This window comes from Chaetura pelagica, unplaced genomic scaffold (assembly GCF_000747805.2).
Source record: "Chaetura pelagica isolate M959 unplaced genomic scaffold, ChaPel_1.0 scaffold204, whole genome shotgun sequence".
Classification (NCBI taxonomy): domain Eukaryota; kingdom Metazoa; phylum Chordata; class Aves; order Apodiformes; family Apodidae; genus Chaetura; species Chaetura pelagica.
This window is the reverse complement of record NW_009952876.1, coordinates 230,516-250,913: the sequence shown is the minus strand read 5'-3', so window position 1 is coordinate 250,913 and position 20,398 is coordinate 230,516. Positions and strand designations below refer to the sequence as shown.

At 38.2% G+C, this 20,398-nt stretch overlaps 1 protein-coding gene across 1 annotated transcript in view; it reads left to right on the top strand.

The window, feature by feature from the left end:
* The first annotated feature begins 10,294 nt into the window (after positions 1 to 10,294).
* Positions 10,295 to 20,398, top strand: part of ROR2 (receptor tyrosine kinase-like orphan receptor 2) — a 54,680-nt gene continuing 44,576 nt past the window's right edge. The window contains exon 1 of the mRNA XM_009995266.1: positions 10,295 to 10,367. Coding sequence (XP_009993568.1) covers positions 10,295 to 10,367 — 73 coding nt within the window. The remainder of the gene's footprint in view (positions 10,368 to 20,398) is intronic.

Genomic DNA, 20,398 nt, shown 5'->3' with positions numbered 1-20,398 from the left:
GCTTGTCAGCTTTCAGTCCTGACTGAGCCTCTGATCTGTCTGTGATGAGCTCAAACTGCTGTTTTCTTCATGTCTGGCAGTTTCCTCTCTGGATAAGCTGCTGTGTCAAATACCACAGAGCACAGCTTGCATAGTAGTTCAGAGTGAACTGGTAATTATCTGACCGGTTCTGTAGAAGCCAGACCTGGGAAATTCACATAATGCAGGAAAAGTGGTTTAACTACATGTGCAACCATAGATGGAAAGCTTTAATTCAACTTCTATTTTAATACCAGAGGAAACTGAGAATTTTAGAATATTTCTAGTACTGAGAATATACTAGAGACTTTGCATTTTCAAAGTTGCCCATTAAGCTTAGCAGTTTTCTGTCTTCCTATTGTCCAGTGTCTGCAACTACCTGTAAATTGCTTCCATGTACATCACACAACATGAGAAAGTTCCATTGAAGCTTCATTATCAACAAAATATTAGATTCCTACATGTACCTAGAATATTGTAATTCCTTAATGTTATTCTCTGCTATAATGGCTGTTTTGGTTGCTGTGTATACAGGTATATTCTGGTTCTAGCATCCTCTCCTGCCTATTAGACTTAGCAGTCTCTTTCTATACTTCAGAGCTAAAGCAGTTTTAAAGATGTCCATAACTAACATGAAGGAAAGCAACTGCTTATACATTTGAAACAATTTATTTAGCAATTGCTCACACTTGCTACAAAAAGTTCGTGTATGAGGACATTTAGATTGGCACAGTTGGTTTTTGCTTGCAAAACTTTATAGTACTGTATAACACAAGTAAGTAATACCTGTGCAAATATTTGCTTAAGGATAATGAAAACCACGGCTGTCCACTCTGGTTAAGTAAACAGTGGTTGCAAGGCAATGTATCAAATATAAAAGTAACATTTGGATCTAAGTAGAACACCTGTTGTGTATATTTTGAAGCGTTGAAAAATAATAAAATTCATTAAAAATAAAATGTAACTATGTCCCAATTTTAAGTGTCATGGTGAAGTACATTCTTCCTCCTTAAAACAGAGTGGTTTGCAATATGAAAGCTGAGGGATCCATATTACTGCTCAGAAATATTAGAAACGAAGGCCAGAATATTTGGAAGTTGCTTGGAGTAGCTGTCAGCTTTTGTGCAGGTTGCAGTTTAGGGCTGGAATCAACCAGTTTTCCAGCAATAGATGCTGCTACTTCCACACAGCTTATTCCACTCCATCTATGATTATGACTGCAAAAATTTACTCACAGATGTTAGCTTTTTGTTGCATTTGTTAAAAATAAGAGACTGCTGCTTCAAGTGGGTGCTTTTCTGAAAACATGACTATTGTGTCTCAGCTGTAGTTGTATGTGACTCTCAGGCAAGATTTGTTCAATATATAAGTAAGAATTTGAGGCCAGAGGTCTATGCTATGAGTTAACCTTGCAATAGAAGTTATGTTTTGTGCCTTGTTTCTCACATGTAATGAAATCAGGTGTTTTAAAGCCATGGTATTTTTGATGATGCAGAAGTAAAACTGATCCATGTGATGAATAAAGAACTATGTCAGTCCTGTGATCACAGTAACATAAAGGTGAGAAAGTTATCTGCAAAACCGGAGTTTATACATTCAAGGTTTGGAGCTCTATAGTGGGAAGATGCAACTTTGCAAGTGCACTGCACTTTACAAAAGTGTTGCTTTGGGGACTCATTTGAAATGGCAGCTTCGAGTGTCACTGGTGAAGCAAAATTGTAATAAAATGTTAAAGCCTGATACTGTGGTTAGCATCAGTTACAATCATTAAACTGAATAGTGAAGAATGATAGCGGAGCTCAGGAAGTCCCTGCCAAGTGCTTTGAGCCTGCCTGCTAGTGAGAGCAAGCCTGGCCTGTCCTCTGCACTGCTGGATTAGGGAAGCTGCTCTTTGCATCATATGCAGACAGATATGGCAGATGAGGTTCTCTTATGCATCATTATGTCATTTGGAAATGGCTGTGTTGCCTAATGCCAGTAGGACTGTGACCACAGTTTCATTTAGTTCTTTCAGGGTCCACCCACTGAAAACAGCATGTCTCCACATCTGGAAGCACTCTGTTTGCTTGGTGTTCCACCTCAGGGCTCTACCCTCTTATATTATTGTTTTCGAGAAGAGTATAAGCAAGTAATACCCTATCTCTTTTCATGCAGAGAAGGGTGTTGAAGTCCACTTTTGTATCTGAGCTTTTTTTTTTTTCCCCCCTCTATAGCATATAGCAGTGAAGGTAGAAGAAACAGAAATACGAGTTTCTTTCTGAGAAGACAACCGTTACAGCTTCACTGTATGCCTTTAGTTGTAATCCAAGAAGTCAAACATTTTAAAGAAGGAAGAAAAAAGTGACTACAATTTAGACTGGACAAACTGCTCATTAGCAGAAATAATGTGTGACTTAGATATTTACTCTCAAATGAAGAAATAAAATATAACTACAAATATAAAATAGCCTTTAAACTTTTAGTTAAAATGACTGGTTTGCATTTTTCAGTGGCTAAAATGTAGATCAGGTAATAGTTTCAGTTACATCCTGGTACCATTTCTTATCTTTGTCCTCCATTTTCTACACACATCACTCACACAGTGATGTTTAGCCACCAGCAATATTTATCTGATCACAAGTGCTGGGAATGCTCATTAATGGCTTGCCTGGACACTGCATCTGCACACTGATTTACTTGCTCCATACTTGCTCCACAGTTGTCAGTATAAGCTAAATTGCTACTGGGGAAGAGGATTTACTCTTCTTTGTGTATGTGTGTGTATAAACCATAATTGATTACTCATTATAAAGATGACTTTCAGTAGAAAAATAAGAATTCTAGGTGCTTGATCTAGTGATCAAGATTGTGTTTTTAAAAGAAATCTGCCCTAAGAACTCCTTCTGGTGTATTCAACTTTATGCTAACTGGTCATGAGCAAAACCTGTAGCAAGAAATAATTTTGACTAGTTAGCAGCTGCTTCTTTTTGAACACAGTATTCATTGTTACATATTAGTAGCATAACATTGTAAAATCATGTTGTAAAACAACTTAGCGGAGACAAATTCCAAGTGAGCATACTTTTCTGTCTACATGGACTTCTTTAAAAATTGTGATGCTCAGAGACAGGAATGAACATAAAAATATATTTAATTATTTTATTTGAGGATTAACGTTACCTTATCTTTGGGTAGTTTGCCAGCTTTGTTTTCTTACAGTATTGGTAACGCAGGCCTGTTGCCTGTGTGGCCAAGCTTCTCAAATTGGTTTTTAGTATCAAGCACTGGGGTTTGAGAATGAATTATTCATTGTTTTCCATTGTATCCTTTTTGTCAGAAAGATAGATAAAGCATATGTATAAGTACTTTTATGTTTAAGAAATGCTTTGATTAATACAAGCATGCTGTTTGCTCTCACTGTCTGTAATGGCTCTGCCTTCGAAGACTGGTGCTACAAGTCCTACTTCTGAAAAACAGAGAGTAAAAACTAAACAAACTATAGGAAGTCATTTTTACAGTAATTCCAATGCCTGTAATTGTCAACCCAGACAGATTAACTTTTAGGATAGGTAATAGCAGCTTCTACTATATTCTGTTACACTCAGTTGTAATCTATGCTGGTTTTATATTACCACCTAGACTGAAGGAGATGAATGTCGGGTTTTTGTTTCATATATAGGAAAGCATTTAAGAGTTGACTTAGAAATAAGCCCATTTTCAGGTCTCTATCTGACTAGGAGCGTTTTTCTGAATTGGAGTCTTGAAGGTTTTAGCCTAAGGCTGCAAACAAGATTGGCATTTTTGGATTCTAAGTAATTTTTCAGAAAAAAGAGCACTGTGAAAATCATTGTTTAAGCCAGTTGATGGAGTGTTACCCTCATAAATCACTATTATTTTCAACTCTTTGGTTGAGTCTATTTTCTTTTCACAGCCAGAAGCAGTAAAATAATCAATCATGTAATAATGGCATGGATAATTATCATGTTGCTTGGTGTTCTCTGAGCTACTGCAGGTGTGTACAGCCTCTGCTGGTTGTATTTAAACTGAGTTTTTACAGTTAAGGTGGTGAAGAGCTTTGAAATATGCCCAGATTTTTTTCTTTTTTTTTTGTAATGAATTACCAACAGGGACCATTTGTTATGAAATCCAGAGTGACTTCTGGTTTTTTTCATGGTTCAAGGCTTTTATGTGTACCTTGGTATAGTGACTTGGACTGCTCAATATATAATTGTACAGAAAAGCTATGTTTGTGGTAGCTAGTAGACTTAGGTCCATTGTTGCTAAATTAGAAATTGCACTGAAATGTGTTTTTGATTTTAAAAGCCTTATGTATTTTACCACTGTAAATGCTGTGGAGTTACTTCTTATGTATTAAACATTTAGAACAGTTTTACTGGCATAATTGCACCTTAATTCGTTTCCAAATGGTACTTTAATTTATGCATTTCTTTTCTAAGAGCAAACCTACCAGTCTGCAGTGACTGTAAGATTTCTCTGCCCCAGTGTCCAGGATTAAGTCTGAAGTCTGGAATCTGTGACTAGTTGAAAGTGGCATAAATCACCACAGTCATCAAAAACTTGCCTCATGCCCTTTCTCTGCCCCAGCTTCTTGCTTCCATGTTTCTCCCTTCCTTGTGCTGAGTCAAACACTCATCCAGCTGCACTCAGAACCACATCAGTGAGCTAACCTTTCCCCCTTGGCCTCTGGGCAACTGAGGTACAAAAGATGAAGGCTTATTTACTGCAGACATGAGATTGGCGTGCCCACATTCTTTTGAAAAGCCTGGTAGACACCTGTCTGCATCTTTTGGCATCAAATACTTTTAGCAATCTAGTCTAAAGTTACTTGGTCAGGATTTTCCAAGAGGTCCTAATACATGAAAATGGGCTTTGGATATTCCTTCATGCTGTCTGGATTCCTATTTAGTGATCTCCACTCTGTTGTAAAATAAGAGAAGATGGACTTTATTGTAAATTAATCAAAAAAGTGATTTGGCTGTGAATTAATGGAAGAATTTGTAATCAGAATGTTGTAATTGTCAGAACGTGGTTGTGTGCTGAAAATGGTGACTTTAAGTCAATACCTTCTTTTGCACAGCTGTCATTTATTTTACCACAGTATTGCAACAGCTGTTAATAAAGGTTCCTCTGGGACTGAAATATTAATAAATTGTTAGTTTGTCTCACTAACATTTCCAAACTCTTACTTTAAGAAAAAAAATGTGTTTCAAGAGGAATAATCTTAAGTTATTTAATAGCTCAATGATGAGGACTATAAAACAAGAGGGTAGAGGTTGCCAGAGCAATTGAAAATGCAGCTCTGTGGTTAATTTAAAATATGCATTAACAGTATGAGGCATTAAAAAAATTAAAGTATTAATTGAAATCTGTGTTTGAATCCTGGTAATAACATTTTAAATTACTTATCTGATTTTGTTCTTTTCACACTGACTTCGTAGTATGACTCCTGGATGATGACTAAGATAAACTGCATCTTCAGGATACTTTTTTTCTGGTTTGGAGGTTCATTGCAGCTCTATGTGGAAATCAAGAAACATTCCTTCTCTGTGGTTTTGTGCTGATGGCCAGCTGATTTATCTTATTGTGTTTTACAGTGGCTTGATGGTAGGTTAATAAGGATTGTTTTATTAAATGAGGAAGTCCCTGCAGGAACTTTGTGAAATTTTTAAAGCAGTTTTTTCATCAGGCACTTGACTACGAGTTTTTCAGAACAGAAAACTAGTCGATCTTGGATCAGTCTGTGAACACAAACATTCACAGTAACAGAGATTAATACAAAGTGCAGACTCCCTCTTTATGCATTTAATTGACAAAAGGATGTCAGAGTATAGAATTTTGAGTATCTATTAAGAAGTGTTTGAGAAATGAGGTCTTACTGTGGTGAATGAATGTTATTTAACATTTGTGTTTGTTTGAAATTTTATTTTAAATCAATGATAAATTTTCTGTCCAAATCAAAAAATGGAAAATTTTTCATTGCTGCAGATCTTAAACCTCAGGTTTCTTGCCTATGTTTTCTAGAAACTTTCTGTGAAATGCAGGCTGGTATTGGTTTTACCTCAGATATACACATCTAATGTTATTTTGACACTATAAAGGAGCAGGCTTAGAAAAGCTTACTCCATTTCTAATGGTCTCATAGTGAAAGCTTTTTATTGCTATGAATTTGGCTAAAAGTAATTTTAAAGAATTTTAGATAGCTAAAAAAAAAATAATTAATTAACTACTTAACATATTATCTTGTGAATAGTATGCTTTTCAAGATGATAACGAGCTAAGAAGTGCCTATTTTTCAGAGTTGACAGTTGTCCAAGCAGAGCAACTGCAACAAAAAGTTGCAGGTTATTTCCTCTACCTTCAGATATTTTTAAGGGAGGCTGCCAGCAGTTTAGCAATATGTACTGTGGAGATTCTAATCTGCCATCATTATGAAAAGGGTACACTGATTTTATGGTACAAACTGCATCTCTTGTAGACTATTCACTACCCTTTACAGGTCTGCCAAGCCCACTCTGCAATTGGTTGCCAGGGGCTGCAGATGTTGGAAAAGAGAAATTTCAGCGAAAGGCCCTGATTCAGCAACCCAAGCAGCCTGCCTCCCCCAGCCAGAGTAATCAGATTGGCAGCTGAATCAAAGTGTACAGTGAAACCTTTGTTTGGGAGCTCCAGAGGTTAGTAATTGACAGAAGGGCAACAAAGATTTGTGAAGAAAAGAATATTAGAGGGTATTAGGCTGAGGAGAGAGGGTTTAGGAGTTTTATGTTATTAGAAGAAAGTCAGAAGCTGAGCCACAGGTTATAGCCATAGGAAGCAAAGGTTGCATATTGCTGTTTTAAGTCTGAAAATATTTTCAGCTCCAGAAAAAAAGTTTATTGGCGAGTGGAAGGAATGGCTGGAAAAAATCCGCAGTTGCCCTTATTATAGCTATCTGCAATTGCTAGCGTTGAAGGATTTGTTTGCAAGCTTTCAGATTAAACATACAATCGTAGAGGGATTAGTTCTTAAGAAAGATATTAAGATGTCCGATTTCACCCTGGGACAAGAAGTATTAGCTGTTATCTGTGCAGTATCATATGCAATAGATACTTGTCTAATCTACTGTCCTTGAGAATTTCATTTACTGAGGCCTATGTGTTTTGAAGAATGCTAGCTCTCGGTGTATGCCAAATCTCCTGCAGCCTAAGCATGTGTAGTAGTCATTCATTTGTTCTTTTTGTTGGTCATGTTTCGTAGACTGTCCTTATGGAACTAGCTGTAGTTTTTCAGTTTGACCGACATCCATCTTGAATTGCAATACAAAAAACTGGAGAAAGAACTCCGGGGCTTTATTAGCGCTGAGTAGACTAGAAGGATTACTACTATTTATGTGTCCCAGTATGATGTTTATTTTCAGTAAATTGAGGTTGTTTACTTACATTCAGTTCTAATCCATGTAAGCCATTTAAATGTTGACTTCTATATTGGTTGTTACACATCTCCTGCTTATTTTGAATGCATAAAAATAATGTTCCATTATTTTTCCTGGAATTAAAGTTAAATAGGTGGGTCTATAATTTCTGTCCTAAAAGCATGCTGAAGTGACAGATCTGTTTTGTATTCATTATTTGTAAAGTATACAAATTATTTCCTATTTTAGTCTTGCTTAGTTATGTAGACTATGGTCTGCAAATTGTTCTTTGGTAAAGCACATCTAGAGTGTTTTTTCTAGACATATCAAGAACAAAAGCATATCAAGCACAAGAGCGAATAACACAAAGCTATTATTGAAACATTTTTGTATTAGCAAATGTTTTTGTTTCTTTGCATCTTTGCTTTGAAAAGCTTAATTAAGAGATATGGGTTTGGGAAGGAGGGAATACAGAGGAAGAAATTTCTGTGCTCATTTATCTGAACATCCAAAGCTTTTTTACTTTTGTGAATCCCAGTAAATGACTGAAGAAACTGAAGCAATTATTTTAAATTTGAACCTTGGTATTAAAGCAGAAGTGCCACTCAGACTTTGGGCAGTTTGGAGTCTGGAGGTCTGAGTGTTAAGCAACCAAGTGTCCCTAAGAATGGACTTCTACAAATGATGTTTCAACCTATGGATAATGGTGGATTATTATCAATGGAGCAAGCCAAATGGCAAGCTTGTGGACCAAAATAACACTTGCTTTTCCTACCCTTCTTTTTACTCCAATGTCTCATCTTGCATTGAGTGCAATGTCAGCGAATTTGCTGATGACAGCAAAACAGCAAACGTGGTGACGTCAACACACTACAGGGAAGGGATGCCATCCAGAGGGACCTTGACAGGCTTAAGAGGTGAGCTAGTGCAGACTGTGTGAAGCTCAAGAAAGCCAAGTGCAAGGTTCTGCACCTGGGCCAGGGCAATCCCATCCATAAATGCAGCTTGAGTGGAGAATGGATCAATAACAGTCTGGAGGAGAAGGACTTGGGAGTGATGGTGGACGAGAAGCTCAACATGAGCCAGCAACGTGCACTTGCAGCCCAGAAAGTCAACTGTGTTGTGGTCTGCATCAAAAGAAGCATGGCCGGCAGGTCAAGGGAGGTGATTCTGCCCCTCTGCTCTCATGAGACCCCACCTAAAGTACTGTGTCTAGTTCTGGAGCCTCCAACATAAGAAGGACATGGAGCTGTTGGACCGAATTCAGAGGAGGAGCACAAAGAGGATCAGAAGGCTGGAGCACCTCTCCTACAAAGACAGGCTGAGAGATTTGGGCTTGTTCAGCCTGGAGAACAGAGGGCTTTGGGAAGAGCTTAAAAATGGTCTTCCAGTACCTGTAGGGGGCCATCATCCCAGATGATGAGTATCATTTCTGTTGGGCAGTGCTGAGAATGGCAGATTACATCTCCCCAAGCCTTAATTGTTCAAATTTGAAAGAAAGTATCTTACCAGATATACAGCATGGTCTTCAGCATCACTTTAATTCCAGTGTCTGGGAATGAGCACACAGCTGAAGTCAAATCATTATTGCTGCCAGGCTAGAAAGCTCAAGCAGTGAGAGATCAAGAGAGAGAGATGGAGTAGTGATAAGGTGGCAGTACTGTGACAAGTTCTGTGACTAAGACACAGCCTGAGGCAGAGGATATGTATTTAATTTCTGTTTTTAAAATTTTCTGTTCTCAAATAATGAGTAAAAGCATAAAGGAAAAATAAAAAATAATGACAGTTCTGATTCTCTTCTTCTTTGATAATGTGGTAGAAGATAAGGATGTGATTATTACCTTTCATTGCTGTTAAATTACAGAGAGTTGTTGTAGGGTTTAGTCTGAAGGAAAGGGAGATGACAAAAGGAAGAGGCAGAACCTTTTCTCTACTTTCATTTTACCCAAAATATTTCCATGTGCACCCCTTACAAATCTACAACAAAAAAACCTGATCTTTTACTATAGATCCTGATGAACTTAGATTTGTGTGTTCTTTTGGAGTTCTGCTAAGGTGGTAAGGAATTTCAGTGACTGAATGTAAATTAGAAAATACAAAAAATATAGGGGATGTCATTTGAGAAGTTGTTTTAGTGAAAGTGTCCCTATAGCTTGGTCTGATTTAAAAGTTCAGCTCTGTTCCTCACAGCATCATATTTCCAAAAGGGAGATTAGGCAGGTGAATCCCTGTTTTATATAATGGTCATGATTTTTTAAGACCTGTGAAAGCAGAGGAACATGGAATTATTGTCCACTTCCTACAGCAGCTGTTGCCTAAACATTGTTTCTAGCTTGTTGTAATGTGTTAAACACAAACAAGGAGGGCACACAGAAAAATGTCTGTCTGTTTCATCACCCTTTGGGATATTTGGCAAATGGTTATTCTATTTTCATTTCTGGGAGATATTCTCCAGGGATGTGGCTGAGAACAGGCTAAGAAAGTCAGCAGAGGTAATGAATTTGACATCCAGAAATAGAATCTGAATTACTGTAATGTAATTTGAAAAGCAAACTTTTCCAGTGCCATTTTGTAACAGATTGTTAATAAACCTCGAGTATTTGCTGGTTCATCACTGTGTGAATTTCACTCTGGTAAGAACTGAAAAGTAGTTTTTAATGCTGTTAGTATTTGCCAAGCACAAGGTCAGTTCACAGGGTAAATGGTTGTAAAGTTTTCTAATCTGCAAAGGATAAATCCTGACCTTGTTAGTAGGTGTTTCCTGTCTGCTGCTCTGGAACCGGGATCTGGACTGAATGAGTTTACTGAACTCACTGTTGTAACACTATTTAAGAGAAAGATTAACTCAGAACCTCAATTCAACATTTATTTTAATTTCCTCTAGGTGAAATGGAAATTCCAGATTCAAATGACCCCTTAGGTCATGCAGATGGACTTGAGAGACCAATTCCAACACCTAAAGGTAAAATTAATTGTAGTTACTTTTTATTTGCTCCACCCAAATATAAGCATACTTTAGAGAGGACCAGAAGAATCCTGTTATTATATGTTTATTTGATTTACTTGTAAATACAAGTCAATAGGAAAGGCAGCTTTGTGTGACTTAATAGTTCTGATTCTAAGAGATAGCGAAGTTACAGGACTATTCAAAAAGTAATTTTAAAACATGTTCAGTCCCCTCCACACTGAGGGATTAAGTGTTTCACCCAACCACAGTAGGCTGTTATTATCTCCCTAGCATATTTTCTGTCATGTTGGTGCCATGAAAATGATTTAATTTTGTACAATGCCACACTTGGTATCGATAAGTACATCTTAAGTCTTAGTATCTCTAACTATCTTTGGTTTGAGATAATTCAATCTAGCCCCTGGCAACACAGGAATACTTCTTTTTAAGTGATTCTGAGTATTAGTCACTAAAAAACCCCAACATAACAGAAGAGATTGTAATGGCAGAATTTTTAGTAATTTCTTTATCGTATGTTCTTATAATACTTTATTGCCTGAATTCTGGATCCAAAGGCTGTTCTGGGATCTGGAAATGTATATATTTATTGGAAGTTGTAATTCTAATCATAATGTGGTGCAGCTTCCCAAAGCAAGACCTTTTCAGTGTTCCAACTGAAAAAATGTTTTTTCTCACTTGTAGTACAGATTCTTTTCCTTGTATTGATGCACTGCTGAAGTGAAGTCAACCTTTGTGCTTAGAAAACATCTCCAGATAATCTTGGTAGCATGAAGAGCTCATCCTGATTTCTGCCTAATTTTTAGTGTTCTCAAGAAGATGAGCACACAAAGCTTACGAAGCTCTGAGGTGGTGGTCAGATGTTCTTCTTGGAGCTTGTCTTTCAGAGGAGCATAAATTTTGAGAGTACCTTGGAATATAGTCTCTGTTCTCATAGATACCCAGTGTAATGTAATCCTTAATGTGCTTCACTTGGAATGCTAGTTAGTTTTCTTAACTTGACTAGGTTCATTAGAAGCTTTTTTTCAGAATCTACCACTAATTTCCATCCTTAGTTGGATAAAAGCAGATGTGTTTTTGTTTGCAAATCTTTACCAGATTCTTACTGATCATGAGTATGGGACTGTGTCCCTCTTTGGGAGGAAGACTTGATGTGTTCCTTAGCCCTTTCCCACTTCCTGAAGCTCTCAAACAGTTTTAGAAAATTCAACTGTGTCCTTCATTATGGGAATAAATTTCAGCAACAGTCATTTCTGCCAGGAGCACTGTGTGCTACAGTTGTTTTATCCACTCTGCACTCACATACATACCTGTCATTTTCGATGGGAAGAGGTCCATGTTTAATTTTTAACTGCATCTGACAGCCTTGTTTACTTGTCAATTACTTTACTTTTTTGTTGTTTCTGAGCTTTTAAGACATAAAATAAAATGTTTTTTCATGTGACATTACTTGGTTAAATTCTTGCTGAGAAAGAAGTTGCAGTTATTTCCTTTTTTTGCAGGGCCACAGGCAATACCTGTCTAAGGAAGTGATTAATCACATCTGAAACATTTCTGCATCATAAGGAGTTTGTATTTCCTTCAGGAAAAAAAAAAAAGGGGGGGGGGGGAAGGGGAAGAGGCCCTTGTTCTTGTAAGGCTCATTGGTATTAGGATTGGCTGTTAGTTTCCAGCATGTCTGTTCTGGAAATGGCCTCATTGGCTAAAAATTTCATGGCTAAAAAATTCTCCAAATAAGCAAAAATCCCTTTCTTGGCTTTTTTTTTTTGTTTGTTTTGGTTTTGTTTTGTTTTTTTGTATGTTTTGTTCTGCTTTGTTTTCTTTCTTTGGTTGAAATGTTAACCCATGTGTTTCTGTATGATAACGAGGTAGCAGGGGTTTTTTTTAAACTCATTGGACAATTCCACTTCACAGTTTGTGCATACCCTTGAGACCATTAGAAAGAGACCTTCAGTTTCTTCCATGACACCAACTTGCTTTTCTTCCTTGAGAAATGATTAGTTATTCTGATTTGTTTATGACCTCTTAGTTTCTTTCTGATCATAGAATGGACACAAAAGAGGAATGAAAACAACAGTAAATAGGCTTTAATAATGCCCCATGTAAGAGCCACTTTAGAACTACTAAGTGTATAGGTCACTGTCTTCTCTAAATCTTCTCCAAGTCCTGAAAAATGGTCCTGTCTCCAAAGAAGTAACAGGTTAAGCAAGGTAATAATAATATGCACTTTTTAAAAGCTGGTAGGCCCTCCTTGCAAGAGAAGCTAGCATTCAGATAGTTGGTTGTATGGACCATGACTCAGCTAAGGCTTTGAGGAGTATTTGTCTTTCTCTGTTTCTTTGAAGTGAGCACCTGAACCACCAGAAAAACACTTCATCTGTACAATGTTTTACTGAAAACCAGAGCAGAACAGTGAGCATTTGTTGTGGAAGATCGTATATCTGGTTTGTAATAAAAATAAAAGGATTTGAACACAAACACGTAGCCCAGTGACTCTTTGCGAAGATGATCCTTTCCCCAATCTCTGTATCAATTGAGTGTCTCCTGGTGGCTTTCCATTTTGCAACAAACACTAACAAGCTCTCTCTGGTTCCTAATCTTTCCCTTGCTCAAGAGATAAAAGTATGTCAGCTCCATCCTTCTCTCTGGAAACACCCAGGCTCACTGCGTGCTGAGTCTTGCTCTGCTTTATGTCAACCATCCTGTACTTCGCAAGCTCTTCCTGTCAGGGATCTTGGGGAAGTAGCGAAGTTCCCTCTCTCTCACTGCAGTATAGGATCAGCCAGGACAATGTCGACAGGAAGTTTCACTTTCTGAAGCCCAGAGCAGAAAAAGAACGTATCTGTTAATCACAAATAAATGCAAGAGTTGTGGCACAAGCTGAAAACAGTCCTCATCATGGAGTGGGCTCACTGCTTACATTTTAATGCTCTTAAAATAAGCTTGGGGAAGGTATTAAAGGATAAAATATGAACCCTTAAAGCATAGTTGAGATGCCAGTGGAATCTTACATCATAATTAATATCTGATGGAACTTTTAGAGCAATACAATATAATAATTAAATAAATGCATGGGCAAGGGCAGCCTGCAATAGCTGAGACAGAGTGAACTGGTTTACTCCAGGAGAAATTATGACCTTAACTGTGGTTTCTGCACAAGTTTTTCTGGGAACTTATTCTGGTTCAGGAGGTGTTTCCCAGTGTATTTTCACCCCTGGTTTACTTGTGTAAAGATTCCCTTTGCTGGACTCCCACCACCTGCTAACATGTGATGGTGTGATCTATGCCCCATTTGGGATCAATGGTATCTTCCTCAAGTCTTTACTTGTTACTAATCAGTCATTGCATAAGCTAAAATTTCCTAGATGAATATTTGTGTCTTACAGGAAATAATGAATTTGCTTCTAATGGAAATATCATTAGACTGATTGCTTAAAATGGTTTCCCAAAAAATCTTCTGTGTTTAAAGTTATATTAGGTTTAAAACATCATTACAGAGGCTTGTCATTTGAAAGAATTGTGTTGAGAGATACCATGCTTTTGTAGTTCTATCACAAAAAAAAAAAAAAAAATGAACAAAAAGTTATTTGAAAACAAAGAAAAACTGCTGGAGATGGACAAAGACAGAAAAAGCAGAGGGCTGAGGAGAAAAAAACCCACACTGCTTTTTAAACAAATCATAATATTTGTATTTTTAGTTGTCTTGAATATTGGAAAATCGTATAGTATTAATCTGAAAATGTTCTAAGTTGTATACAGTTATGCAGACAAAAATATTTGTTTTGGTTTGGTTTTGGTTTTGTTTTGTTTTGTTTTGATTTTTAAGAACTAATTTTTACCTTTGAGTATCTAAACCAAACACAGTTTGGAGTTCTGATGTGTTCTGTAATACTTAAAAGGTGGGTTTATGGGCTTTTCCTTTCTTTTTCTCAGAAATTGGACATTCAGTGCTTGCTTCCCATGTGCAATGCAGAATGTCCCACAAAAAATGGATTATTATCTCATCAGATATCCTCATTTTCTCCGGAACACACATAAGGTTTGAGACAATAACTTGGACATCCAAGTGCTAGGATAATATGAATAAAACTATGAAAAATAATATCCACGTGAGCTTTTGGTGATAGCTGCACTTCTTATGTTTTTGGCTTAGTATCTATTCTTGTGCATATGTTGACAATGATTTGACACATGCAAGAAAAGTTTATTTTTATATTCTTGCCAAAACATAAAAAGTAGACCTGTCATCTTAATTCTGATTTGCTGTGGAATTCTATTTGATATATTTATATCTCATTTCCTCCATTTTAAAATAAGAAATATTGGCAACCTAACAAAGGCATTTAAAAATATGAAAAGGTTTTGCCAGAATCCATGTCAGTCATTTCCCTATGCTACTTTGTCCAAAGGGTACATAAAGTATGATAGTATAATGTAACATACAGATTGAATTGCATTGTCCTCTCACAGCTTCTTAATGGAACAGTTCTTATTCTGTTCAAACAAAATATATGCTAATATTAGTTGTACAGTATGTTAGAAATAATAAAAGAAAAATTTATTTTAGAGTCTTCACTTAAAGCACATGCTGAAATATCTACCAGGTAACTTTCCCTTTGAAGTACTTTAAGCCAAGCCATACACCCCTGAAGGCAAAGGAAGCATTTTCCTTCATTTCAATGACCCATGGAACCATGCCAGAGTATAGAAAGTAGTATATAACAATACTATTTGTGTAACACTAAAAATTGCAGGTAGCCAAGAAAGCCAATGGCATCCTGGCCTGTATTAGAAATAGTGTGACCAGCAGAAGTAGAGAGCTGACTGTCCTCCTGTACTGGGGGGCACTGGTGAGGCCACCCCTGGAGTATTGTGTCCAGTTTTGGGCACCTCCATTCAAGAGAGATATCGAGGTGCTGGAGCGAGTACAGAGGGCAATGAAGCTGGTGAAGAGCCTAGAGAATAAATCTTATGAAGAATGCTTGAAAGAGCTGGGAATGTTTAGTTTGAGGAAGAGGAGGCTGAGGGGAGACCTCATCAGTCTCTACAACTACCTGAAAGGTCATTGTAGAGAGTTTGGTGCTGATTTCTTTTCACAGGTAATTAGCGACAGAACAAGAGGGAATGGCTTCAAGCTGCAACAGAGGAGGTTTAGTCTGGACATTAGGAGAAAATTCTTCACAGAGAGAGTGGTTTGACACTGGAATAGGCTGCTGAGGAAGGCAGTTGAGTCACCATCCCTGGATGTGTTTAAGAGTCATTTGGATATGGTGCTGGTAGATATGGTTTAGGGTTTAGGGGAGAACTTTGTAGAGTAAGGACGATGGTTGGAGTTGGTGATCTCAAGGGTCTTTTCCAACCTGAATAGTTCTTTGATTCTATTATTATACAAATTTATTTTTTAAATTAAATTTGATATTTATACCCCAAATCATAGAACCATATAATTGTTTATAATAAGATATTTACAAGTTTAGTAATGCTGTTTATGCATAGCAAGCCCTAAATATTTTATATAGAGTATTTATTGCTTGTTTCATGGAATCATAGAATAATAGCATGGATAGGATTGGAAGGGATCTTAAAGATAACTAGATCCAACCCCATGCATTGACTGGGGCACCTCCCACTATACCAGGTTGCCAGAGCCTCATCCAATGTGTCCTTGAACATTTCCAGGGAGGGAGCATCCACAACTTCCCTGTGCACCCTGCTCTAGTGTCTTACAACCCTCACATTAAATAATTTCTTCCTAATGTCTAATCTAAATCTTCCCTCTTCAAGTCTTAATCCATTACACCTTGTACTCTCACTACATGCCCTTCTAAAAAGTCACTCCCCAGTGTTCTTGTAGGCCCCTCGGTATGCTGCTAGGTTGGTCAAGCAAGCCCTCTCTTTCATAAACCCATGCTGGCTGGCCCTGGTCCCCTGGCTGACCTGCACGTGCTGTGTGAGCTCACTCAAGATGAGTCTCCATGATCTTTCCCAGTACTAAGGTCAGGCTGACAGGCCTGTAGTTCCCTGGATCCTCCTTCTGGCCCTTCTTGCAGATGGGCATCACATTAGCCACCCTCTAGTCACCTGGGACCTCCCCTATTGACCAGGATTGTTGATAAATGATGGAGAGGCTTAGCCAGCTCCCCTGCCAGCTCCCTCAGCACTCTCAGGTGGATCCCATCAGGTCCCATAGAGCTGTGTGTGTCCAGGTACAGAAGCAGATCATTAACTGCTTCCACCTGAATTATGGGAGGTGGTTCTGTTCTCTGTCTTTATCTTCCAGCTCAGGAGGCTGAATGCCCTTGGGGTAGCTGGTTTAACTTTTAAAGACGGAGCAAAAGAAGGCATTAACTAGCTCAGCCTTTTCTTCATCCTTGGTTGCAATGTTCCCACCTGCAACAAGTAAGGAATGGAGATCCTCCCCCCGCCCTTTTTTTTCCTTTTTTTTTTTTTTTACTGTTCATGCATTTAGAAAAGCTTTGTTTTGGCTTTCACTGGCCAAGCTGATCTCCAGATGGGCTTTTGCCTTCCTGATTTTTGCTCTGTATGATCCAATGAGATCTCTGTACTCCTGTTTAGTTGCCTGTCCCTTCTTCTAAAGGTTGTACACACTTCTTTTTTCTCCAAGTCCCAACAAAAGCTTCCTGTTCAGCCAGGCTGTCTGCCTTCCCCACCTTTTGATCTTGTCATGTGGGACAGCCTGATCCTGACCCTTAAAGATTTCCTTCTTGAAGAGCATCAGCCTTCCTGGATGCCTTTGCACTTCAGGACTGTCTCTCAAGGGACTTTCTCAACCCATGTCCTGAACAGGCCAAAGTCTGCCCTCTGGAAGTTCAAGGTCGTGGTTTTTCTAACCTCCCTCCTTACATCTCTAAGAAGTGAAAACTTCACCATTTTGTGATTGCTAAGGCCAGGACAGCCTCTTGACTACCACATCTCCCACTAGTCCTTTTCTGTTTGTGAACAGAAGGTCCAGTGAAGCACCTCCCCGCTTGCTTACCAGTTGTGTAAGTTTCACGGTTTGACTCAGGATTGGCAATTAAACCAGTGACAATAATGCTCTCAATCTCCTCCTCCAGGTAGAGAAAGGACAGAGATGATAAAGAGAGGGAGACTTCCTGAACTGAAAACTAAACTAGACAGCTTTAATTAAACCCTAATGATAAAATAAAAAACGTACAATTACATACAAATGTGTTCAGGAATGTGCAAACCCCTCTTGCCTCTCCCACCCCCAGCAACTCCCACAGCATCTCCTGAGCTGTGAACAGTTCTGAAATGTCCTGGAGCTGCTGGAGAGAGCGGCAGAGCAGACAGAAGCTGAGAGGAGAGTGATGAGGGTCAGGAGTGCATGGGTCTGGGGACCAATGGAAAAAGGAAAATGGACCAATGGTAAAAGGAAATTCTCTAAAGGAAAAAAAAATCAGTAAAAATAAAATAGGCTTCATCATGTGCCAGGCCAGGACAGTCAGGAAGTTATCATCCACACATTCAAGGAACCTCCTAGTGTGTTTGCTGTGTTTTATTTCCAGCAGACGTCTGGGGGGTTGCAATCCCCAAATAGGACAAGGGCTGGCGATTGTGAGACTTCAGACAGCTGCTTACAGAATACTTCATCTGCCTCCTCATCCTGGTTGGGTGGTCTGTAACATACTGTCAACAGAATATCTGCCTTATTTGCCTTCTGCTTCATCTGTAACCATAAACATTCAACTTTATCATCACTATAATGAAGCTCTATATAATCAAAACACTACCTAATGAATAGAGCCACATCACCGCCTCTCCTTCATTGGCTATCCCTTCTGACAAGCTTATAGCCATTCGTTGCAGCATTCCAGTCATGACAGTCATCCCACCATTATGGCAACTACCTCATAGCTGTCCTGCTGGCTTCCAGCTCCTTCTCATTGCACTTGAGCTGGGCTATTGATTTCAGGCCCATCCTCGGCATTTCAACCATGGGCTCATCTCTGGTAGACCTGGTTTTATCCGTGTTCCCCTCTTAGTCTGGTTTAAAGCCCTGATAACTCATGCCCTAATATCCTTTTCCCCATGTGAGATAGGGTTTTTCCATCCATTACAAACATGCACGTTGTCCTGTAAATCACACCATAGTCAAAAAACCCAGAGTCCTACTGGTAGCACCAGGTTTGGAGCCATTGATCTGTTGGGTCTTCTTGTTTACCCATTCAGCATTCCCTGGAACTGGAGGGATAGAGGAGAACACAACTTGTGTTTTATCTCATAGGGCAGGTTCTCTAGCCTTTTGGTAATCTTTGTGGCCCTCTTTTGGACACTCTCCAGTATTTCTGTGTCAGTTTTTTTAATTTTGAAGAGTGGAGATAGACACAGGCATGGTCTGACTGAGTGTATTAGGTTGATTACATCTCTGTCTCTGCTAGCAATGCCCCTATGGGCACAGCCCAGGATGTTACCAAAACAGCATTCTGCTTATGCTTTTGAGCTTGCTGTCCACCGGGAACCCCAACTCCCCCACAGCAAGGCTGCTTCTCAGCCACACATTCTAGCCTGTACTGTGCTCTTTGGTTATTTTGACCCATGTGCACAACTTTGAACGCATTAATCTCCATGCAGTTCTTGCTTGCCCCTTCTTTCAGCCTGCCCAGGTCTCTCTCTGAGATGACTCTCCCTTCTGCCCACATCACCACCCAGTTCAGTCTTATCAGCAAACTTGGTGAGGATGTTTTCAATCCCATCTTCCAAGATATTTGTGAAGATGCTGAACATTGTGGGGCCTGGTATTGATCCCTGGAGGACGCCACTTGTGACATATTATTCATTAAAGCAGGATTACTTTTGAAAGGTCAGTGGCAGAGAGCAATGTAATACTCAGTTTTTCAGCAAAATCTGTCTTTGAAAACTCATATTCTGACGTTTATACTGCTCCCCTCTCCATTGCTATACCTAGCCATTATAGAGGAAGTGATTTTCATGGTCATGTCAAACATAAATTGAAGCAGAGCATCAATATTCTTGGAAGTATTTCAGCAATTAGACTGCAGAAGTTGACCATTGCATTACTGGTGTTAGATTCCTGCACAGTAATACACTATTTCCTAATTTAAAAACTGCAAAATAATTTAACTTACAGGAAAAGGCACATGGGAAAATCCATCAATGTTATTTGATATTTGGATCCAGCTGAAATAAAAATGTAATCTATAAATTCACCAAAACAAACATATCAGCAGGACAGCTTGATATTTTTTGTCTTGTTTTGCCAATCACAGTATTATCTCAGTGGGTTTATGTTCTTTCAACAGTGTTTGTCAGTTGCTGCACTCTTAACACCAAATTAAATTTAAAAATAATAACCTACAGAATTTTTTTTTCAGTATTCTTACATCAATATTTGTTTTTTTTAATCACTTGAGATCAGCAGTACAGCAAACATGCTTCTTGACAAGCCTTCTACTTTCAACAAACCACAAAATAGTTCTTTTAGTTTCAATTTATAAAACTAAATCCATGTACTCAAATCCATACAGACCTTTATTTGTCCAAATTAGCACTATTTTAGGACTTCATGTAAAAAATGGCAGCCTATCAATTTTAAAGTGCCCTCTGTATGACATATGGCTTCCACAATTGAAACGTTCTTTCTTTACATTGAGTGTGAGGTTTACCATTTGAGATTCAAATGCAAGATAAACCTATTCAAATAAGGTTCATCTGAAGAGTTTCTTAATATCTAAAAATAACTTTTACAGTTTTATTTATGAGTTATATTATAAGACAAATTATGATGTAAGAAGATTAAGTGGCAAAATTGTAATTATATTCTAATATGGTTGCAACTGGGATTACTCTTTTATGGAATGAGGGTGTATTTTTCTGATATAGCACTAACCTTTTCCCAAAAGATGTAGAAACTAATCAGAAAAAGTCATTGTTGCTTCAGAATACAAGTCCACAAAGGGATTTATGATTGTGATGGCATTAACTCATGCTTGCATCTGCATACCTACCTATAGACAAACATGCAATCATGAAAGACAAATTGGAGT